The sequence below is a fragment of the Fukomys damarensis genome, unplaced genomic scaffold, assembly GCF_012274545.1.
Source record: "Fukomys damarensis isolate Sample0158 unplaced genomic scaffold, DMR_v1.0_HiC HiC_scaffold_19, whole genome shotgun sequence".
Lineage (NCBI taxonomy): Eukaryota > Metazoa > Chordata > Mammalia > Rodentia > Bathyergidae > Fukomys > Fukomys damarensis.
Window position 1 is genome coordinate 63,171,623 of NW_022900931.1, and position 19,564 is coordinate 63,191,186.

The following is a 19,564-nucleotide window of genomic DNA, read 5'->3' on the forward strand; positions in this document are numbered from 1 at the left end:
CACCATCTTACTCCAAAGGGTTTATTGAGACAAGTTTTCACGTACAATTCAGGGGCAAAGGGTGGCTTATAAACAGGAACCTGAAGGGGGATCAAGGGCTTGGGTGCGGGGTGGAACCCAAACAGAGTGAAATAAATAGAGGCAAAATGTGGAGCCAGGAGGGGACTGACAAAGACTATCACACAGTGATAACTTGGGGGAGGGGTGCCATTAAAATCCTGTCCATTTATACAGATATACAGGGAGCTACACGGGGTCCCCACCTCACCCTCACGCCTCAGAGGGGGCACCCTGGGAGTCTGGGGGCACAGTCCTGGCCCTGGAGGTTAGTGTCTGGAAAGCAGTGGGAGAGCTGGGGGGTGGGCCAGGTGGGCTCCCACTGCCATAGGGGTCCCCACAGAGGAAGGGCATCAGGAGACTCCTCCCAGCACAGCTCCCACAGGTGGGGGTGGGGGTCAAGGGGAAAACCTGGCACCTTCTGGCATCTTGGAAAAACTGATCCCCAACGACCCGGCCCTGGCTGAGCTGCACGTGAGAGGCCAGCTGGTGCAGGAATGGGTGTCTGAGGGCCCGGGCAGCGATTCCTGCAGGGCCTGTCCCAGGCCAGTGCGTGGGGACAAGAGCCAAGGGAGAGCATTCCTGGGACAAGACCCTTAGTTAGCACCACCAGGCTCCACAGCAGATGGGGAGAGGCCACCCCGAGCCCCTGAGTGAGGATGCAGTCACCTGTGGAGACAGAGGAGAGAATGGACCACCACTCAGGTTCAGCCCTGCTTTGGGCCCAGGGCAATCCTGGCCATTCTCACAGGACTGACTTGGCTCGCCCGAGTGCCTGAGTGCAAAGGGGTAGTGCAGGCCCTCACCTCAGCCCCACCTGCCCGGCCCTGCTCCTCAGCCAGTGTGTTGGCCAGGGCGGGGCCAGGTGGGCATCATACGAAGACCTTGGCCAGGGCATCAGCGCCAGCACTGGCGATGAGGGCCTTGCTCGGGTGGCAGGCAACAGCATGGATGGCCTCCTCGTGCTTCTTGCGGTGGGCTGTGATCTCCTGCACGCATGTCTTGTTGTCCAGGCTCCACAGGCGCAGGGAGCAGTCGTGGCCTGGGGGTGGGGGAAATCTGTTGCTGAGCTGCTCATGAACCCCTCACTTGGCCTCACCGAGAGGCCCTGGGGATAGTGAGGACTTGGCTTCCTTCCTTCCTTCACTCTGCCCAAAGGACAGCCCTTCTGTCCCTACCCTGTCAACCATCCATCTATTTGCCAAGTATTTACTGAGCACCTGCTGTGTATGAGGCCCTGGAAGGTGCACTGAACAACACAGGCAAATCTCCTGACCCTGTGGATGCTGCAGCGTAGGATAGGAAACAAGAAAAGAGCAGGCTGGGCCAGGCTTTGGCTCAGGGACACAGCCCTTGCTCAGCAGCTCAAGGCCTGGGGTCCATACCCAGCACCACATAAAAGACAGAGGGGGCTGAGGGCAGTGGTGCACCCCTGTAATCCCAGCACTTGGGAGGCTGAGGAAGGAGGATCATTGTGAGTTGTGAGGCCAGCCTAGATGGACTACATAGTAAGTTTGAGGCCAGCCTGGACTTCACAGTGAGACCCTGTCTCAACGAAGCAGGGAGTGGTAGATGGGGGTGGGCAGAGGTATGAGGTAGCCTGGCCAGCACCTGAAGCCTTGACTGTCTAGCACAGTTCCAAGGCCAGGCTGGCTGTGGCAGAGCCTGGCATAAGGGCTCTCCACCCCCACCTCCAGGCATTACAGCCTTCCTGGCACCAGGCTTGGTTTTTCTGACGGTCCCCTCATACCCCCTGTAGAGACAGATGCCGGGTTTACTCAGCAGGTAGAAAACGAGGCCTAGGCCGAACTGTTCAAGCCACCCACAGCCTCTGCCACCATGCTCACACCCCTGTTCACACATGGCACATACTCACATGCCACCGCCCCTGCCACAGGCCTCACAGAGGTCTAACACCAGGAGGCAGAGAGGAGGGGTGCGGGGCTTGCCCTTCAGCCAAGTCCAACCGCCCCTCTAGCACAGCCTGGCAGCCTGGCCGCCTGCCCTTATCCAGCTCAAGTCCCCCTGGGCATCCCGTCTTGCAAGCTATGGCACTGTGGCCAAGCCCTGACACTTCAGAGACTCACATCTGGTCTATCCAGTGGGGATAGGCACCAAAGAGCCTGAGGCACGTGCCTGCAGCAGGCTCTGAGCAGAGCACAGGGCTGTGCTATAAGCACTGTTGTGACTTGCCATCGCTCCCGCCCCAGCCACGGGATCTCCTGGAGCACATTCTTATGCCCAAGGCCCAGCTCTCTTCCCTGTCCCCTTCTTCTCACCCTGCAGGGGAAGAGACCGCCAAGAGAGACCAACTTACTTCCTGACATCAGGAACACGCCATTGGGGTCCACGGCTAAGCAGGTGACTGCATCCAGGTGGGCAACCATGGAGTGAACAGATTTACCTAAAGGAGAGAGGGTGGTGGCAGATCCCCTCCCACTCTGGGCCTTGCCTGGGAAGTGAGGGGCTAGGAGAGGCTCTGAGAGCCTCTGTGGACACCAGTTCCTCTTCCCCCCAGTCCCGCCATGGGCAGGCTCTCACCTGTCCGATTGTCCAGGAAGCGGATGCCCCTGTCGTCATGGGCAGTGATGGTGAGGGGCTGGTTGGGGTGACTCACCACCTGGTTGATCTGGCTTGGACCTGGAAGGAAAAGAGGGCAAAGGGAAAGTCATTAGGGAGCATCACGGAGACCAGAGCAGAGCCAAGATTGGGGTCCAACACCCCAGCCCTGTACCTCTTCCTGGGTGCTTCTGCAGGGCAGTGGATGGGAAAATGTGCCTCTCCTCCACTGGCTCAAATGTCTGTGACTTGATCCCCAGCCTCCCCTTGGTCCCTTGTGTGTCAGGGCAGCTCAAGCCTCTACTGAACTTTATTTCCTATTTGGGCCCAGAAGGTCATCCTAACCTGTCCGTCCCCAAAGCCGTGGGAGGAATAGAAAGCCTCACAGGCATTCAGGCCCCAGGCTCACTGGCCTGCCCAGTCCTCCCTTACCACTGCTCCCCCGGGACTCCAACGTGAGGAGGGCACTGCCAGCCTCTAGATCATACAGGATGGTGTCACCAGAGCGGAAGGAGGCCACGATGTGGGCAGGCTCGGTGCTGGTGAAGGCCACTGAAGTGGGGACTCCGTGTTCTGAAGGCAGAGGGAAGAAGCTTGTCCCACGGCCTCCTCAGCATCCACCTCTCCTCCCCAGCCCCCCGCTGTCCCTTGCTTGTGAGGTGCTGCGCCCCGCTCACCACTGGCTGTAGGGAAGGTACAGAGGCAGGCTGGGCTGCTGCTAGGGTCCCAGATGCGCACGGTGCCATCGGCAGAGCAGGAGGCCAGGCGCTGGGAGGTGGAGCTGAAGGCCAAGTCCCAGACGGCATCCCCATGGCCCTCCAGGACGTGGCTCAGGACACTGGGGTCTGGGCCAGCCCAGGGAAGAAATGGGCCAAATTAGAATTGTGAGCCGCACGACGGCCCAGAGCTGTCGCTGGGCCACGGTTTCATTCCTGAGCCTGGCCCCCAGTTGTCTACCCTGCACCCCGTCGCTGCTCACACTGACCACGAGTTCTTTTGGGCAGTCGGGCTCTGAAGCCACCTCAAGCCTCAAGAGGCAGGGACTTCCCTTTCACTGCTATCTCTGCAGGGACCAGCATTCAACTCTTCAGTGGTGGCTCTGTGGCCCCAAGGCCCTGCTGGCCTGGTGTGGAGCACATACATGCAGCCTCTGCTCAATGCCATCGGCCCCTCAGCTGTGCAGCCTTCTCTGCTTGAGCCTTGGGTGGGCTGGGCCCTGCCTGCTGTCTCCACAGCCAGCTGCTGCAAAGCCGCACCATTGCCTCCACACCACCAACTCAGACACCCAGGGCACGGCAGCTGGGCAGCTAGGTCTCACCCTCGACCTTTCACAGGGTGACTCTTCTGCATGGTCTCCTTAAGGGGAAACAGACCTCTGGGCTCTGCCGTGATGAGGCGTAGATAGCACAGGGCCGTGTGTAAACAGAAGCACGGGGTAGGGGACAAGACACAGCTTGGCATGTGCTGCTCCCTGGCCTCAAGTGGCCCAGCCTCTGCCCTCCGATAACCAGGCCATGCCCACCCACCCCCGTGCACACGCTTCCATTGTCTGTGGTATGGGAGGGAACGCGAGGGGTCATCCTCACCATAACCATCATACGGGTCCATGTTGAGGTCTGGAATCTTCCAGCTGTGGATCTGGGCATCGGCACCGCCACTGTAGCAGTATTCACTGTTGCTGCCCATAGCCACCGCCAATACAGGGCCCCTGTGATGCAAGGATGGGTGAGAGAAGGCAGACGACAAGCCCACACCCGCCTTCACAGCCCTTACTGGTATATGTCAAGCACGGCCAGAAGGAATTTAGTGCTTGGGGTCTGGCTGTGCCTCTTGGACAAGCCACCTGTCCCCTACACACAAACCCGATAAGGGCCAGAAACAAGGAGGTATGCAGAGGGGTGCAGACACAGAGTGGGGGCTCCCAGAGTTCCTGAAAGGCACAGGTGCCACCTACCTGTGACCTCGGAAGGCGTGGATGGGTTCCACATCCAGCGCAGCATTCCTGTGGGAGACAGGACAGGGCGTCACCAAGACCCCGTGGCCGGGGCCGGGGCCTGCCCTGCCAGGCTGCCGCCCTCACTCCCTCACTTCTTGGCCGTGACTGCCTTCTGTAGGTTCCAGAGCTTGAGTGTGCCGTCCTCAGAGGCGGTGAGCAGTGCCGACTGGCTGTGATGGAAAGCCAGGGAGCGGATGCCATCGTAGTGTGAGCGGAGGGTGAACTTGGGGTTCCATGTCTTCTTGAAGGCATCTTTGCTGTCAGACAGCTAGGGGGAGGGGCACTGCCTCAGTGTCCCCTTGTCATCCTGGCAGTCATGCAGATACTGACGCTGGGCCTCATGGTCCCTCTCTCCCCTACCCAGACTGTGGCTCTGGCCCTGATACTCCCCGTCCTATGTGGCCGGTGGGGTCCCTATGCCCACTTGGCACATTCCCACAGGGTGTCGGTGTGGGAAGATAAAGGCGGCCTGAACCCTTGCCTCTCAGTTAGGGAATTCAGGGCAGATAGGCAGATCCTAAGTGCACAGGATTATGAGCTGTGAAAATGTTATGACCAAGGATGCATGGGGAGGGGACACGGGCAGGCTGGCTCCTCTGCAGGGGCCGAAGGCTCTCCTGAGGCAGTGACAAGTGAGCAGAACTTAATCCGGACCAGAGAAGGGGACACGGGCCGGAGAAGGAAGAAGCATGTGCAGAGGCCCTGAGGTAGGAGGCAGCAAGGGCAGTCAGGTTCTGAAACAGATGTAGCTGGATGCACACAGCCAAGAAGGCAGCAGATGAGACCAGGAAAGCCACATTCAGAAATCTGCACTGCATCCTAACAGAAATCCTCAGGGCGTGGGGAGCCACAAAGGGTTCAGAACAGGAGAATGACAGGGCTGGCTCTGGCCACCCGAGGGGCCTGGATTAGAGGGTGGAAAATAGCAGTAGAGAGATAGGACAAGAGGTCACGAAGCCCTGGGAGAGAGGACGCCGAGATCAGACACCCAACTGTGGAGATTGAGACAGATATGAGTGGGTAGACCTGGGAGCAAACTAACAGGCCCTAACATCCTACACAGCCCTGATGAAGCTGAGCGGCTGAGTGGGGACCCAGGAAGGACCGGCTTGTGAAACACAAGGAGCAGATTGTCAGACAGGGCCCACTGTCCTGTCCAAGATGCGGTTCACATCAGATGAATCCCCTTCTCTAGGTCAGGGCATCCCAGGCCCCATCTCGGGTACCATTCAGGCCACAGGACTCTGGAGCCAGAGATCTATGGCCGGGTGGCTCTCCTGCCCCTTCCATGCTCCCTGGGACAGTGACCTCTGGGGCTCAGGGAGGACACTATGGCATTCCAGGCTCAGACTCTGTGCTTGCCTCACTGTGTCCCCAACCTCAAGGAGTCACCACCACCTGGATCCTGTTCTGCCCAGGGAATGCACACGCCTCCTGGGGCGCCCATGGCCAGAGCCTGTCTGTGTGGTGCACAGCCCTGGCCGCTGGGCTCCTTCACTCCAGCCACCTGCCCTGTTTGCGCCTGACTGGCCTGTCCTTGGGGAGCTCTGGCTTGAGGCCCCAAATCACCACGGGTGGGAGGGCTGCTGGACAACACTGTAAGACCCAGGCTCGAGTCCTGCAGGCCCTGCACCCCCATGTCTACGGCCAGGTCCTTCCGCTGTCTGCTTTACACCCCTCTGTAAGATGGGCTCAGCAGGAGGAGCCACATCCTAGGGCTGTGGAAAGATGTCACACAGCCCTCACATGAAAGCGACTGAGCCCAGGCCTGGCACAACATTATCAGAGACTGCCAAGGGCCAGCAAGGTGTGAGGCCCAAGGAGGTCAGTCACCCCAAGAACTTACATCACAGCTGAGGTCGTTGTCGTTGGTGACGGTGAGATCTGCCAAGTCCCCCAGGCTCACCTCCCCGCCCCCGATAGTGTCCATGATGAAAACGTCTGAGGAGAAGCCAAAGGAACCTGGTAGGGGGGAGGGGTGGGAGGGGCAGAGAGGGCCAGGGAGAGAGAGAGAAGCAGAGAGAGGCAGAGAGGGAGATAAGGAGCGAGAAAGAGTGTGGGGAGGACAAGACCGAGAATCACAGCTGGAAAGGAAGAGACAGAGACAGGGCAGGACAGGACAGGACAGACGAAAAAAGGGAGACAGAGACAGACAGACGAACTTTTGGGACAGGGAGGCTGCAGACTGGAGGCTGGGCCTCGCCTCCAAGGACACAGAAGCCCTGGGCTTAGCTCTGCAGCCTCCTCTGCCATGGACCCGAGGGACTAGGGTGTGGAGGTTACCTTCGTGGGGCCGGGGCTGGGGTGTGCCAGGAGGTGGGCCCGTCACTTTGGGGGGCAGCCCATCTACATCCCGAAGGTCGGCCAGAATTCCCTGGAGTTTGACCCGACGGCTCTCTGCAATATAAGACACAGAGGAGGAGTTACCCCCCAGTTCCAGCCCAGCCTTGTGGGGCTCCCACCTCCCCGACTGCAGCAGGCCTGGCTGCAACTGAAGGGCTAAGAAGCTCTTCCTAGGTAGGAGACAGAGGAAACTGAGGTGGGCAGGGACTCTCTGTGAGGCGGTAGACATGTCCCTGCCCTGGCCGCAGTCCCCAGCCATCCACTCACATGACCCCAATGGCCCTCCAGGCAGGGGCCACAGGACAGGGAGGAAGACGCAGCCTGCCCCACCTGCTTCTCCCCACCAGGCCCTCATCCTGTTCCCTCCTTGAACTTGACTAAAACTGACTTGACTGGGGGCTTGGCTTCAGGAAGAGCCGCCCTGCCTGTGGCCGGGGGACTTTCCAGATCCCAGCTCCTTGGGCCTCTCCTCTCGGGAAGCATATCCGTCCGGTGAGGAGACCTGGACAGGAAGCAGCTGCAGCGGCTACATGTGCAAGGGCCAGGACTTGGGCCCACCCTATCCTCGGGGAGGAAGGCCAGACAGCCAACTCACCAAGCTCATGCGGGGTCCCCTCACTGGTACAGCGCCGAGGGCCAGGAGACCCCTCCCCATCCTCTCCTGAGCCCAGGAAATCAAACTCGTTGATGGCATCCTCTGAGTCATCCTCCTCATCCTCATCCTCCATCTCAGGCACCAGAGCCTTGGAAGGGAGCTGGGATATGGACCAGACCAGACAAGTCAGGGGCTTGTGTCCAGACATCAGCCCCAGGAACAGAAAAGTCAGGGTTCCTGCCCTCTTTCACCCCTCTCAGACCCTTTCTGCCTCAGCTGGAGTCTGAGCCGAGAATGTGGTGCGCCCCCTACTGGGAGTCTCCTTAAGGGGCCTCTGCTGACACCACTGTTCCCTCCTGCACATGCTACTCAGGTAAATCCGGTACTACAACCGCCTGGGGGAGGAGACTGTGTCCTCCCATAGGAGGGGACATGCAGAGATGCACAGTTAAAGGGCAAAAGGGCAGAGCCAGCATCTGAGCCACCAGAGCTGCAGTGACAAGAACAGCTACTGAGATTCCTGCAATGACTGGTGTCTTACAGGTGGTGAGGAGGCAGAGCAGAGCAAAGACCCCCTCACCGCAAGTCACCAAGTCCCAGCCAGGCCTTCGCCCAGGGCAGCCTCAGCAGCCAGCAGAGTCCTCCTAGCCGAGACTGACCCCTCGGCAGGGCAGGCCCCAAGCCAGGTCTGTAGGCAGCACCCAACTTTCTGGGTCTTGAAGGGCCAGCAATGGGTCTGAAGAGGGGACCTGAGGAGTGGGGCAGAGACCCTGGTCAAGGTTTAGATCACAGACACCTGGCAAGGGCCTGGCTGGGGTCGGAGCGCTGAGAGGGCAATGGTCACACAGCTGAAGAGTGCATGAGAGGTCCAGATGTGATCCTAATGCTGGCTGACACAGGTCACCTCGTGGGCTGCGGAAGGGCAGCCATTGCATAGCAAAGGACTTGGTACACATTTGCTCATTCTCATAAAGTCCTCAAGCCAGAAGCAGGGGGCCTTGTCCGGAGCAGACCTGTGCCCGAAGTCACACTGCCAGGCCAGAGGCTCATCTAGTCACAGCAGGTCTCCTAGGTCACAGTCTGGGTTCATGGCGAAGCCATCTAAGCCATGACAAGTCTGATGTGTGCAGAAGAGCCAGTCCATGGGGCACGAGGGACAAGTGCAGTGACAGCTGCAAAAGCCTAAGGGAGTACCAAAAAGCCAGTGGCCACTGGGAATGGTGGCACATCCCTGTAATCCCAGCACTCAGGAGGCTGAGGCAGGAGTATCACTGTGAGTTCAAGGTCAGCCTGTGCTACACAGTGAGTTCAAGGCCAGCCTGAACTATATAGTTAGTCCCTGTTTAAAACAAAACAAAACAAGGACAGATTCTAAGTGGAACAAACACAGAGGACATGAAAAAAAAAAAGTCCGAAGGGGGCAGGAGGGATCAGGATTCAGAAAGCAAGCAAGGTAAATGGCTCAACTCAAACACTGTATTTCCACTAATCCTCTTCGAGGGCTGAGGCATGATGCAAAGGCCTTGTGGGGCAGGACCCTGAGCTGAGCCATGCAGAGGACACTGCAGACACCGGAGAGGAGGGGTACAAAGCCAACATCAGAGCAGTCAGGACTGGGAAAGGAGGGGCACAGGGTAAGTCAGGGAAGGCTCCCTGGAGGAAGGAGTGTTTGAGCTGAGTAGGAGACAGGGACACAAGGGTCCCAGCAGAGGCTACCGCTAGAAGGCCAAGCTGGGGAAAGCCCCAAGGGTTCCCTCCATGGCCACTTCCTGGGCTCATTCCCCACCGCCACCACACCATCCTCATGCATGGGAGAGTTTACAAGGGCCACTGTGGGCTGCCCACAGAGTTTGCCTGGGAAGACCTTAACTATCGCTCACCAGATGGCAACCTGCTGTGTCCAAGGACAGCATCCTCATGATGGCAGAGGCATGGGTCCCTGGCAGGGAAGGTGCAGTGGGAAATGCTGCACTGAAGCCACACTGAGGCCACACAGAGGTCACCCGGACCTACTCCAAGGGCAGGGTCCCTAGGCCTGGATCCTGACACCAACAGCAGATTGAACACCCTTATCCTACAGAACGCCTAGTCCTGCCCAGGCTGTACACTGGGACCAGCCACAATCATTCCATTTATAAATATTTAATGAGAAGCTAGGCATAGTGGCCAAGCCTGAAATCTCAGCACTCTGAGGCGGGAGAATTACAAGCTGGAGCCCAGCTTGGGCAATGGAGCAAGACCCTGTCTCAAAATAAGAACAAAGGCACTGAGTTTTATCTCCAGGACCACAAACAAAACAAAACAATACCTTACTTTGTAGCACACTCTTTTCAAGGCACACAAAGCAGCCAAGCCCCTGCCTGGTGGAGGGACAGCAGACACTAAGAGTCACGGTGAAACCCTCCACTCCACCTGGGCCGAGAAGCCAGCCAAGGGTTAGGGCAGTGAGCATGGGGTGGGGCCAAGAAACAGCCCTTAGGACACCGTGAGCTGAGGATGGGAAGGTTGTGGAGTGCTGGGTGCCAGGGCAAGAGGGAGGCACAGGCGAAGGCCGAAAGCCAACAGTGGAGACCGGCACATCAGCCTTCAGAGGTGAGGGCCTGGCTGCACGAAGGGACCCTGAAGTGGCTGCACCTGGGTCTGGGGCAGGGTGCGGTGAGGGGAGGCTTCACCTTCACGCGCTGCTTCTTGTGCTGCACACTGTCCAGCTCGTCGTCCTCATCACTGTCCTCATCCTCACAGTTCTGCAGGAAGGGGATCTGCTCCAGCACCGAGCTACCCAGGCGCTCTTTGCCATCTTTTCCTGCTGCGTTCCTGCCCAACAGGGGAGCAGATGGGACATAAGTCCCACCAGGCAACGAAGCCCAGGTGGGAGGGCACCCTGGCTTCGTGGCAGAGCCTGGACTCAGCTAAGCCTGAGTCCCAAGCAGCCTTGATCCTGACTGCATGGCTCAAGCCAGCCTCACCCCATCGGGAGCCTCATCCAGACCAAGTCCCAGCCTGGCCTGAGCACACCTGAGGGATCAAATCAGAAGGAAAGCACACCTGTAGCCCCAAAACTTAGGGAGGCTGAAGAAGGAGGATCACAGGTTCTAGCCCAACCTAGGCAGTTTAGAAAGGCCCTATCTCAAAATAAAAAGTAAAAAATGACTGGACATAGTGACACATGCCTATGATCCCAGCACTTGGGAAGGTAAGCCAGGAGATCACAGCAAGTCCGAGGCCAGCCCAGGCTACACATTGAGTGTAGCTAAACTACATATCGAGACTGTCCAAAAATAAAAAAGTAAAGGACTAGGGATGTAGTTCAGTGGCAGAGAACTCCTGAATTCAACCCTTAGTGCCACCCAAAAAAAAAGCAATGCGGACAGACCAGGCCACTAGCTGGCTTAGCTGCAGGTGAGCCAGAGGCAGAATTGCCAGCAGCAGGGAGGAACTGCCACCCGCAAAGGCTCAGTTACAGGCCAGTGGGGCCACTCCATGGAGCCAGATGGTGCTCCTACGCCTACCTCCCGGCCTCCAACTTGACAAGTGCTCTCAGGGGTGTCTGCCAAACCCAACTCCACAGCAGAAGGTGGGGTGGGACCCAAGCGCAGGTAGACTTGGGCACCTCCTTCCTGCTACCCGCCGGCCCGGCGTCTTGCCAGCTGCCCCAAGGAAGCCTCGGAGGGACCACTGCACTCACCTCACCTGCCTGCTGGGCCTCCTAACACTGGTGCAGAACAGCCCCACTCCTGGCCAGGCAGGTGGAGACACCACCCTGGGCTTCCTCCCCTGACCCCCACCTCAAGCCAGCTCCCCCCATCCTCTGCTCCCTCCCTTTGTCAGTCTTCAGGTTCCACACTCAGATGTCTTCCCCGACCGTCCACACTCGAGCCCTCAGTGACCGTACATGGTCCTGTGGCTTTCCACTAACACCTGTGTGCTGATGAACCAGAGCTAGGTTCAGGTGCCACAAGCCCCAAAGCTCCTGCCAGGCTATACAACTTGTCCATGTGGGATACTGGCCATGCTCAATCTCAGTCCCTGTGATCCCCACCTCAGATGTGGCTCAGTCACTCAGACTAAGCCCCAGAGTCACCCTATTTCTTCACCTAAATATTTCAGAGTGCTGACCATCACAAAGCATCTACTTACCAGGTATGGTAGCACAAGTCTATAATCTTAGCTCTTAGGAAGGCTGAAGCAGGACGATCTCAAGTTTGAGGCCAGGATGGACCACTCAGCAAGAGTCTCTCTCACACTTCACCAGCCCTGCATGACTTGGCAGTAATCTGCCCAGCCTCCCTGCCTCCATCCTCTCCACAAAGCAGACCAATAGGCAGATCACATTACACCTCTACCAGAAACCGCTGGCTTCCCACAACCCCAAAGGCAGGCTTTTTTGGGGTTTTTTGTTGTTTTGTTTTGTTTTGTTTTGTTTTTTGGCGAATGCAGGGCCTCTACATGGAGCTACATCCCCAGTCTATTTTGATTTTTTTACTCTGAGGAAAAGTCTAAGTCTCCTAAATTGTTCAGACTGGCTGAAATCTACAATCCTCCTGCCTCAGTCTCCTACAGTGCTGGGATTACAACTATGTGTCATAGCATGTCGCTAGAATCCAAACCCTTTATCATTTCCAGGGTGGCCCTCCTTGATCTGCCTCCTCACAGCCGGTCTCACCACAGACCACAGGCCACAGGGTCCCCCTGCAGCCACGATCCCCTCTGCTTCCTGTACAAACCAAGCCTTTCCTGCCTCAGAACCCAGGCACTCACTGTCACCTCTGCCAGAAACATTTTCCATCCAGCTACCCTCTGTCCAAATGTCAACTCCACAAAGAAGGGCTCCCTGCCTACCCCGCCCAATGTGGCACTATTTCTCCTGTCTTTTTTGAAGATAGGGTCTTGCTAGGTTGCCCTGCTGGGCCTGGATTCCTGGGCTCAAGTGATTCTCCTTTGTCAGCCTCCTAAGACTTTGGGATTACAGTTGCAGGCCATCACGTAAAGCCATCTCTTGCCAATTTTGGCGGGTTGGTTGTTTTGTTTGAAACAGGGTCTTGCTATGTAGCCCAGGCTAGCCTTGAACTTACTGTGTAGCCCAGGCTGGCCGCAGACTCATGGCAATCCTCCTGCCTCAGCCTCCCGAATGCTGGGATTACAGGCGTACACCACCACGCCCGGCTCTTGTCATTCTTATGTTTGATGTTCTTTCCAACACTAGCGTCACCTAATAATGACATTATCTTGCTGAACACCAATTAGTTATGAGAGAAAGAATAAGGAGAACTTCCAAGGGCGGGGACATGTGTCCTGCTCCCTTTCATGTCCTGGGAAGTCACCCAGAGTTTGCTTTCAGTAAATACTCATGCTGCTGAGGGGTGCACAAGGCTGAGCCAGGGGTGTGTGGCCTGGAGATAAAACTGGGGGAGAGAAGCACCCACCAGCCCAGGGCTCACCTCTTGATCTGCTCCTCAATCTGCTTCACCAGCAGGGACTCGCCGCCACTGAGGCCCCCAGGACTAAGTGCCACCCTGGGGGCCCCCTCGCTGGACTCGGCAGCCCCGTTGAGTTCTAGGGAGCGTCCAAGCAGGGAGCGTACGCGCTTGGACCGCATGTCGAGGATGGTGTCTGTGTAGCCCACCTCTTCCAGGTACCTATAAAGGGAAGGGCCAGGTGGGTCGGATGCCCCTGAACCTCTTCACAGACCACAAGGCACAGACTGCAATCGCCTTCCAAGGGACAGCACAAAAGTAAACACCAGTCTTCTATAAGTACACCCTGTGACACAGCAGGGCCACTTTCAAGCCTGTTGCCAACAGAAGCCCTGGTTCACAAATCACTGCTACTCAAGGTGTCCCCACACACTGGAGGGGAGAGCCAAGCACAGGGGCTGGGCTCAAGATCCAAGGACAGGGCTGTGACAGCAAATTTCTGATAGGACACCACCCAAACGTAACCACTGCAGAGGGCCATGAGACAGCACAATGAAAATGCTAAGTTCCATGGGATTCCAGTTTTCATAAAAAGAGAAAAGAAAAACCAAAAAAAGCATGAGTGTGCCTATAGGTTTACACCACACACAGATATACACTTGGGTTATGCCCCCAAGAGGCCTAGACAGACACAGACTAAGTAGCATTGACCTCTGTCAAGTGGCCTAAGGGACACAAGAGGCCCTTCTGCATCTTTTTTACTTCTATGACTGAGCACACATTGCTTCTACAATTAAAAACAAAAATGCCCCAGCTGAGATTAGCCTAAAGGAAAAAGAAAAAAAAGAACAAAAAGTTAATTGTGGGTATCTGTGTCTTCAAAAAATAAGAGGGTAGTGGCTAGGGATTTAGCTCAGCAGTACAACTCCTGCACTGCAAGCACAAGGTCCTGAGTTCGATCCCCAGTACTGGGGGAAAAAAAAAAAGTGGGCTGCAGGGTGGACTGCCCAGGCCCCACCCCAGCCCTGGACATATTAACTGGGTGCCCTTCAGCAACCAAATCCCTCCTCTGACTTTCTCCCTATGAGACTGAGAGGACTGAGTGTTGTAATGCAAGGGTACAGGGACTACTAGAAGGTCAATCAATGTATTGGAAGGATCTGGCACATAAGAGGTACTTGATGAGTGTGGCCCATTACGATCATCATTATTTTCATAATCACTTGGGGTTATTGTTAGCACACACTTGACGCTGGCAGTTGTACTTGCAGCTATGGAGCTTTAGAAAGTCAAGGACAGGGGCTGGGGATTTAGCTCAGCGGTTCAGCCGCCTGCCTTGCAAGTGCAATGACCTGAGTTCGATCCCCAGTACCAAAAAAGAAAAAGTCAAGGACAGCAGCCTGATGTTCATTACACTGACTACAATGCTGAAAGATGAGAAACAACCTCGACAAAATACAACGTAAGTGATTTATATGGAAGGTGTCCCTAACACTTAGCAAAATCATTACAAAACAGTAAGGGGGGATTCCCAGCTTTCACACACACACACACGCACGCACGCACGCATGCACGCACACAGCCATGGAAGGGACAGGCAGTCTATCTGCCCAAATGTTTAACTCATTCACGATGGGGCTATACTTCGTATGTTTTGCTGTGCCAGGCAGCCATGAACTACAGGAGGTATGTGCATTTCCGTCCCATCTATTGACATGGGATGGTGCCACTGGTGGTACAAGCTGCCAATGGGACAGTCAGGCACATATCACTGGTGGTTCAAGCCAGCAGGAACTTGTTAAGAGATCAACAGTACACATATCAAAACATTTATGGGGCTATAAAATTCCTCAGGCGGTAGTTTTATGGGTGCTTTTACTTTTTGTTCTTGTTTTCCAAAATTTATTTTGTTTTTGTTCTTTTGGTACCAGGGATCGAGCTGTTTTCCAAAATTTAAATGTCTCTTCAGTAATAAAAAATAATCATTTAAAAAAATATAATAATCATTTGGCTCAGTGCTAAGAGTGCATGGTTAGCATGCTTGAGGCCCTGGGTTCTATGTTTACCCCCCCCACACACACGTTTTAACATTACCCTTCTAAGAGATGCCACAGAGGCATTAGGGGTCATGTTCCAAGAGTGAGTGTCCCCATATCTGGTGCCTGCAGTGAGTCTTCCCTCCCCCTCCCCAGCCAGGGCTCCACCCCAGGGTGACAAGCCCTTGCAGCTGTGGCCAGCTGGGATCCTGACAGATCAGTGTCCCCAGCGAGGCAGGAAGGACTGTGGAGTCTTCAGGGTTATCTCCCGAGCCAAATGTGCCCAGGGCGTACCCCATCCCATCCCAGCCCCACACTCACTGTCGGAGAAGCTGCCGTCCCTCCTTCCACACCAGTGGGCTGTTCTCCAGGGTGACCGACTCAACAGGGCCATTGGGAACTGGCACAGGGAGAAAGGAAGAGGCTGCCTCAGAGCACTGCCACTCACCTATCACCTCGCCCACCTTCCTCACCCCTGGCCCAAAACCATACCTGACACCAGGGCTCGGTGTCATTTCTTGAGTGTACTAAACCCACTCTGTTTTCAGTAATTGTGTGCATGTGTGTATGTGTGTGTGTTTTAAGGCAGAGTCTCATATGTAGTTCAGGATGGCTTTGAACTCACTATGTAGTCCAGGCTCACCTTGAACTCCTTCCTAGCGATCCTCCTGCCTCAGCCTTCTGAGTGCTGGGATTATAGGCTTGCGCCACCATGCCCAGCTATTCTCACTAATTCTTACTCCTGCAAGCTCTCCTCATCTCTGGTCTCCTGACGGTCACTCCCCAAACCACCTCAGATAAGCGCAGAGATGTACCTTCAATGGCTGTTCTGGCTGTTATCTTCCTAGCCAGAAGCCACCCTGGTTCTAAGAGAATGGGGCAGCTCTGCCACTTTCCACACCTACAGGTCCCGAAGAGCAGGTTAGCTCATCCACCTAAGCCTTGGCTTCCTCTACTGGAAATGAGGGGAATAACAGCATCGATCTCTTGGGACTGTGCTGAAGACCGACTTGAATAATCTGTTTAGTAGTTTTTCTCCTCAAGCATTCACTGGCATCTGAGCTGTGCCTGACTAGAGGCTGAGGCTACACCGCCCTGCTTGTGGAACTTCCACTGTAGCTGGAGGAATCTGACCTGAGGTGATAAACACTCTCAGCTTGGCAGCCAAGACCTCTGCAGCTCTGCTCAGCCAAACTCCAGTGTTACCAAGGCCAGCCCACAGTGCCTGCCACAGTGACCATCACTCCAGGTACACAACTGAGTCCCTGTCCCAACACTCCACCCTCCCTCACCTGGGACACCACCCTCACTCCCTGCCTGGGCAACTGACTCTTCTTTCTAAGGGCTTAGACTACAAGGACCCATAGGGCAGAGACCATGTCTATCTCCTCTCCACTGTGTCCTTGTTTTGTGACACAAAGCCAGCACCTCAGAAACTTTTCTTGGAAGAGTAACTTAATAACAACCCAGTGCAGACACTGCCTCTTCAATGAAGTCTTTCCGAGCTTTTCACAGAACCCTATAAATAGCCGGCTCCCTCTCCCCACAGGGGGAGGCAATGTGTCATCCGGCTCATGAGGAGAGGGATGGACCGCACCCGCAGAGGGACCTCTCCCCTACAGAGAACCACCACAGTACAAGCCAGGGAGCAGAGTAAGAAAGAGCACCCTCTTCACCCAGCCTGGGAAGCTTGAGCAGGCAGGGGCTTGAGTACCTTGTTCTGGAAGATCTGGTTTCTTCTCCCCCTGGTTCAGGTCTGTCCCGAACTTTAGTTTATGATATTTGGCCCTAAACAAGAAAGATTACTGAGTAAAAAACTGACCAGAGCCACCTTAGGGAACCCCAGTCCCAGAGCTTCCCACATCCACTCGTGTCTCCCACACACACACCCAGCTGCCCGCAGAAGGCGGCATGGAGACAGTGGTGCAGCCAGCTCCTTAAAGTCAGGCCAGCTGCCATGCCGGTCCTGAGGTCTCTGTTCCTTATGGAAACAGAGCCAACAAGACCCAGCAGGCAATTGCAGCGATGGGGGAGAAGGTGAATGCCCAGGATGTAGCACACAGGGGCCGCCATCATCATGAATATCACTCTCATGCCAGCTCCGAATCCTCTACTATGCCTCACTTCATGCCCTCCCCTAGAAGACAGGACCCCTAGCAGGCAGCCGCCCTTGAAAGGCAGGCTGGCTGGCACAGCACAGGGCTCACCTTTCCTGCTTCAGGGCATACTCTAACATCTTGATCCGCCGCACCAGGTCTGTCTTTAGATTCTCCTGCCCTTTCCGCTCTCCCTGGAGAAAGGCCACCTGAGCCTGGGGAACAGAAGGGAGAGGAGCAGGGCAGCTCAGGCTGGGTGATGGCGAGCCCCTTTACTCACTCAGCACAGCTCTGGCTCTGACCCCACAGTGATGCCAGGGTTCAGTGGAGCACTTAAAAAGCAAAGCAGGGGCTGGGGATTTAGCTCAGTGGTTCTGCTGCCTGCCTCGTAAGTACAAGGACCCGAGTTTGATCCCCAGTACCAAAAAAAACCACAAAGCAGGCTAGCTCTGTCTCCAGTGTCCCCAGCCACGTCACCCACAATGAAAGAGCTGGAGACTTTTTTTTTTTTGGTACCAGGAATCAAACTTGGGACCTTATGCTTGCCAGGCAAGCACAGTGCCAATGAACTAAATCCCCGGCCTGGGACCTCTTAACTCATGAAATTAAAACTGAGCCAGCTGGGCATGATGGCATATGCCTGTAATTCCAGCTCTTGGAGGGCTGAGGCAAGCCAGCCTAGGCTACATAGTGAGTTCACGTCCATGCTGAGCTACACTGTAAGACCCTATCTCAAAAAACAAAAACAAAACTGGGCCAGCATAGGCCTAACTTAGCTGCTGCTGTGGGGGAAGTCAGGTCTGAGACTGTGGATGTGGAGGTGGATGTTAACAGTCCAACTTCCCCCTCACATACCCCATCAGCTGCTATCCCTCAGGTTGCTGGTGGAGGTGGCAGCCCACTATTCCTTCCAGAGCATCTGTTTCCCAGAGGCGTAGGAAGCTACTTCTGGAGCTCAGGGACAAGAGTGGGTGGCTCGGCTCAGCTCCTGCTGCAGTGCAGGAGCTTTACCACCCGACCCCCACCAGCCCCACTGCAGGGACCAATCATCCCAACGTCTGCGCTGGACATGAGGATGGCCCAGGCTCCTGCCAAGCATTTCACACCGTCTGCTGGCTCAGGCTGACCCAGTCTGTTCGTCTGTCAACAGGCCATTTGGAGATACTGCACCAACAGCCTTCAAGGCAGGATCCTGGCCCCTGACCACGTTCTTGAAGCCCTTTAGCCAAAGCCCTGGCATAGGGCTCATTTCTGGTTTCTCCCTGAAGGCTCCACTAGTCCAGCAGGGACAGTATGAGCATGGGACCTGGCTAAGCCACTTACTTGCTGCATAAGCTTGAGCAGGTCATTGAGCCTCCACCCATCCCTCAAGAAAATGGGGTGTATAGGAGCCCTTCAGTTCTCCATGGAAGCCTAGCTCACAATGAAGGCTGATAGCTCCTACCTCTACCTCTTGTAATTTTTATTTCTATTTTATTTTCTACTCTTTCACAACTTCAAAATGAGCACAGCTCTCTGAGATACAAGACCCACTGGGTAGGAATGTTGTGGATTGTGGCCCCCTGCTCTTGTGGACAGCTCAATCTTCCTGCCACCAAACTGCCCGGGCATCATGAGCTTTGAGGGCTCCACCAGAAGCTCCCAGGCTGACTCAAGACACCTCTTCCAGGCTGCCTCTCAGATGCACACCTAGGCCGCTCTCATTCCTTGGGGCTTGCAAGACCCAGGCCTACCTGCTGTGTATAGCTAAAGCAGCTATCACCTCTGTCCTACTCCAGAGCCAAGAGTGGCCCTCGGGTTAGCAGAGAACTGAGCTTACGGTAAGTGATATCCAGCACCAGCAGGGCCAGGGACATGGCACCCACGCACACCTCTGGGTCAGGTACAGCTGCAGCCTTCCTGGATGAGAAGCCAGCAATATCAGGAAGCACAATCCATGCACACTTTCTCTGTTCCATCAGTCCCACCACTAGAAATGTCCTATGGGCACCTTTGCAATGGCATGCCTCCTTATGAAGATATAAAAAGGGACACACACACACACACTCTAATGTACTTTTGACAAAAGATCATTCATCTACACCACAAATACTTATTAACCCCAAATATAAGTCAGGATATAGCACTAAAATGGGATTTGTATTCTAAGGGGTTGGGATGGGGATGCAGAACAAATAAGCAACAAATAAATGTCACCATACACATGCAAAAGACACCTGTTCTGTGCACTGAAGGGATGGAACCTTCATTCCTCTTAATGTCTTTCAGCAACACTCCACAACCAAATATCCTCAGCAGTCACACAGATCCCTCACATGTGACCCACATCTGCCCTCTGCGTATCTTCTCAGTCCCCAAGTCTACTACAGACATTTTTTCAGAAGGTAGAGAGGAAGGCCAGGGATTTAGCTCAGTGGTTCTGCCACCTGCCTCGCAAGCGCACAGTCCCGAGTTCTATCCCTGGTACC

The 19,564-nt window shown here is 55.5% G+C and overlaps 1 protein-coding gene across 6 annotated transcripts in view; it reads right to left on the reverse strand.

Moving 5' to 3' along the window:
- Positions 1–19,564, reverse strand: part of Strn4 (striatin 4) — a 26,831-nt gene continuing 7,267 nt past the window's right edge. For 2 of the 6 annotated variants that reach the window (XM_010640843.2, XM_010640842.2), the window contains exons 2-18: positions 17,208–17,311; positions 16,715–16,788; positions 15,322–15,400; positions 12,989–13,186; positions 10,223–10,364; positions 7,551–7,710; positions 6,896–7,009; positions 6,459–6,574; positions 4,705–4,880; positions 4,571–4,618; positions 4,203–4,324; positions 3,294–3,461; positions 3,049–3,189; positions 2,599–2,697; positions 2,375–2,461; positions 864–1,099; positions 1–726 (exon numbers count right to left, since the gene is read on the reverse strand). In XM_010640843.2, the coding sequence (XP_010639145.1) occupies positions 930–1,099; positions 2,375–2,461; positions 2,599–2,697; positions 3,049–3,189; positions 3,294–3,461; positions 4,203–4,324; positions 4,571–4,618; positions 4,705–4,880; positions 6,459–6,574; positions 6,896–7,009; positions 7,551–7,710; positions 10,223–10,364; positions 12,989–13,186; positions 15,322–15,400; positions 16,715–16,788; positions 17,208–17,236 (1,923 nt within the window). In that variant the 5' untranslated portion in view covers positions 17,237–17,311 and the 3' untranslated portion in view covers positions 1–726; positions 864–929. Of the gene's footprint in view, positions 727–863; positions 1,100–2,374; positions 2,462–2,598; positions 2,698–3,048; positions 3,190–3,293; positions 3,462–4,202; positions 4,325–4,570; positions 4,619–4,704; positions 4,881–6,458; positions 6,575–6,895; positions 7,010–7,550; positions 7,711–10,222; positions 10,365–12,988; positions 13,187–15,321; positions 15,401–16,714; positions 16,789–17,207; positions 17,312–18,915; positions 19,533–19,564 lie in introns of those variants that run through there. The other 4 variants (XM_033765869.1, XM_033765868.1, XM_033765867.1 and 1 more) reach the window with 4 other exon arrangements.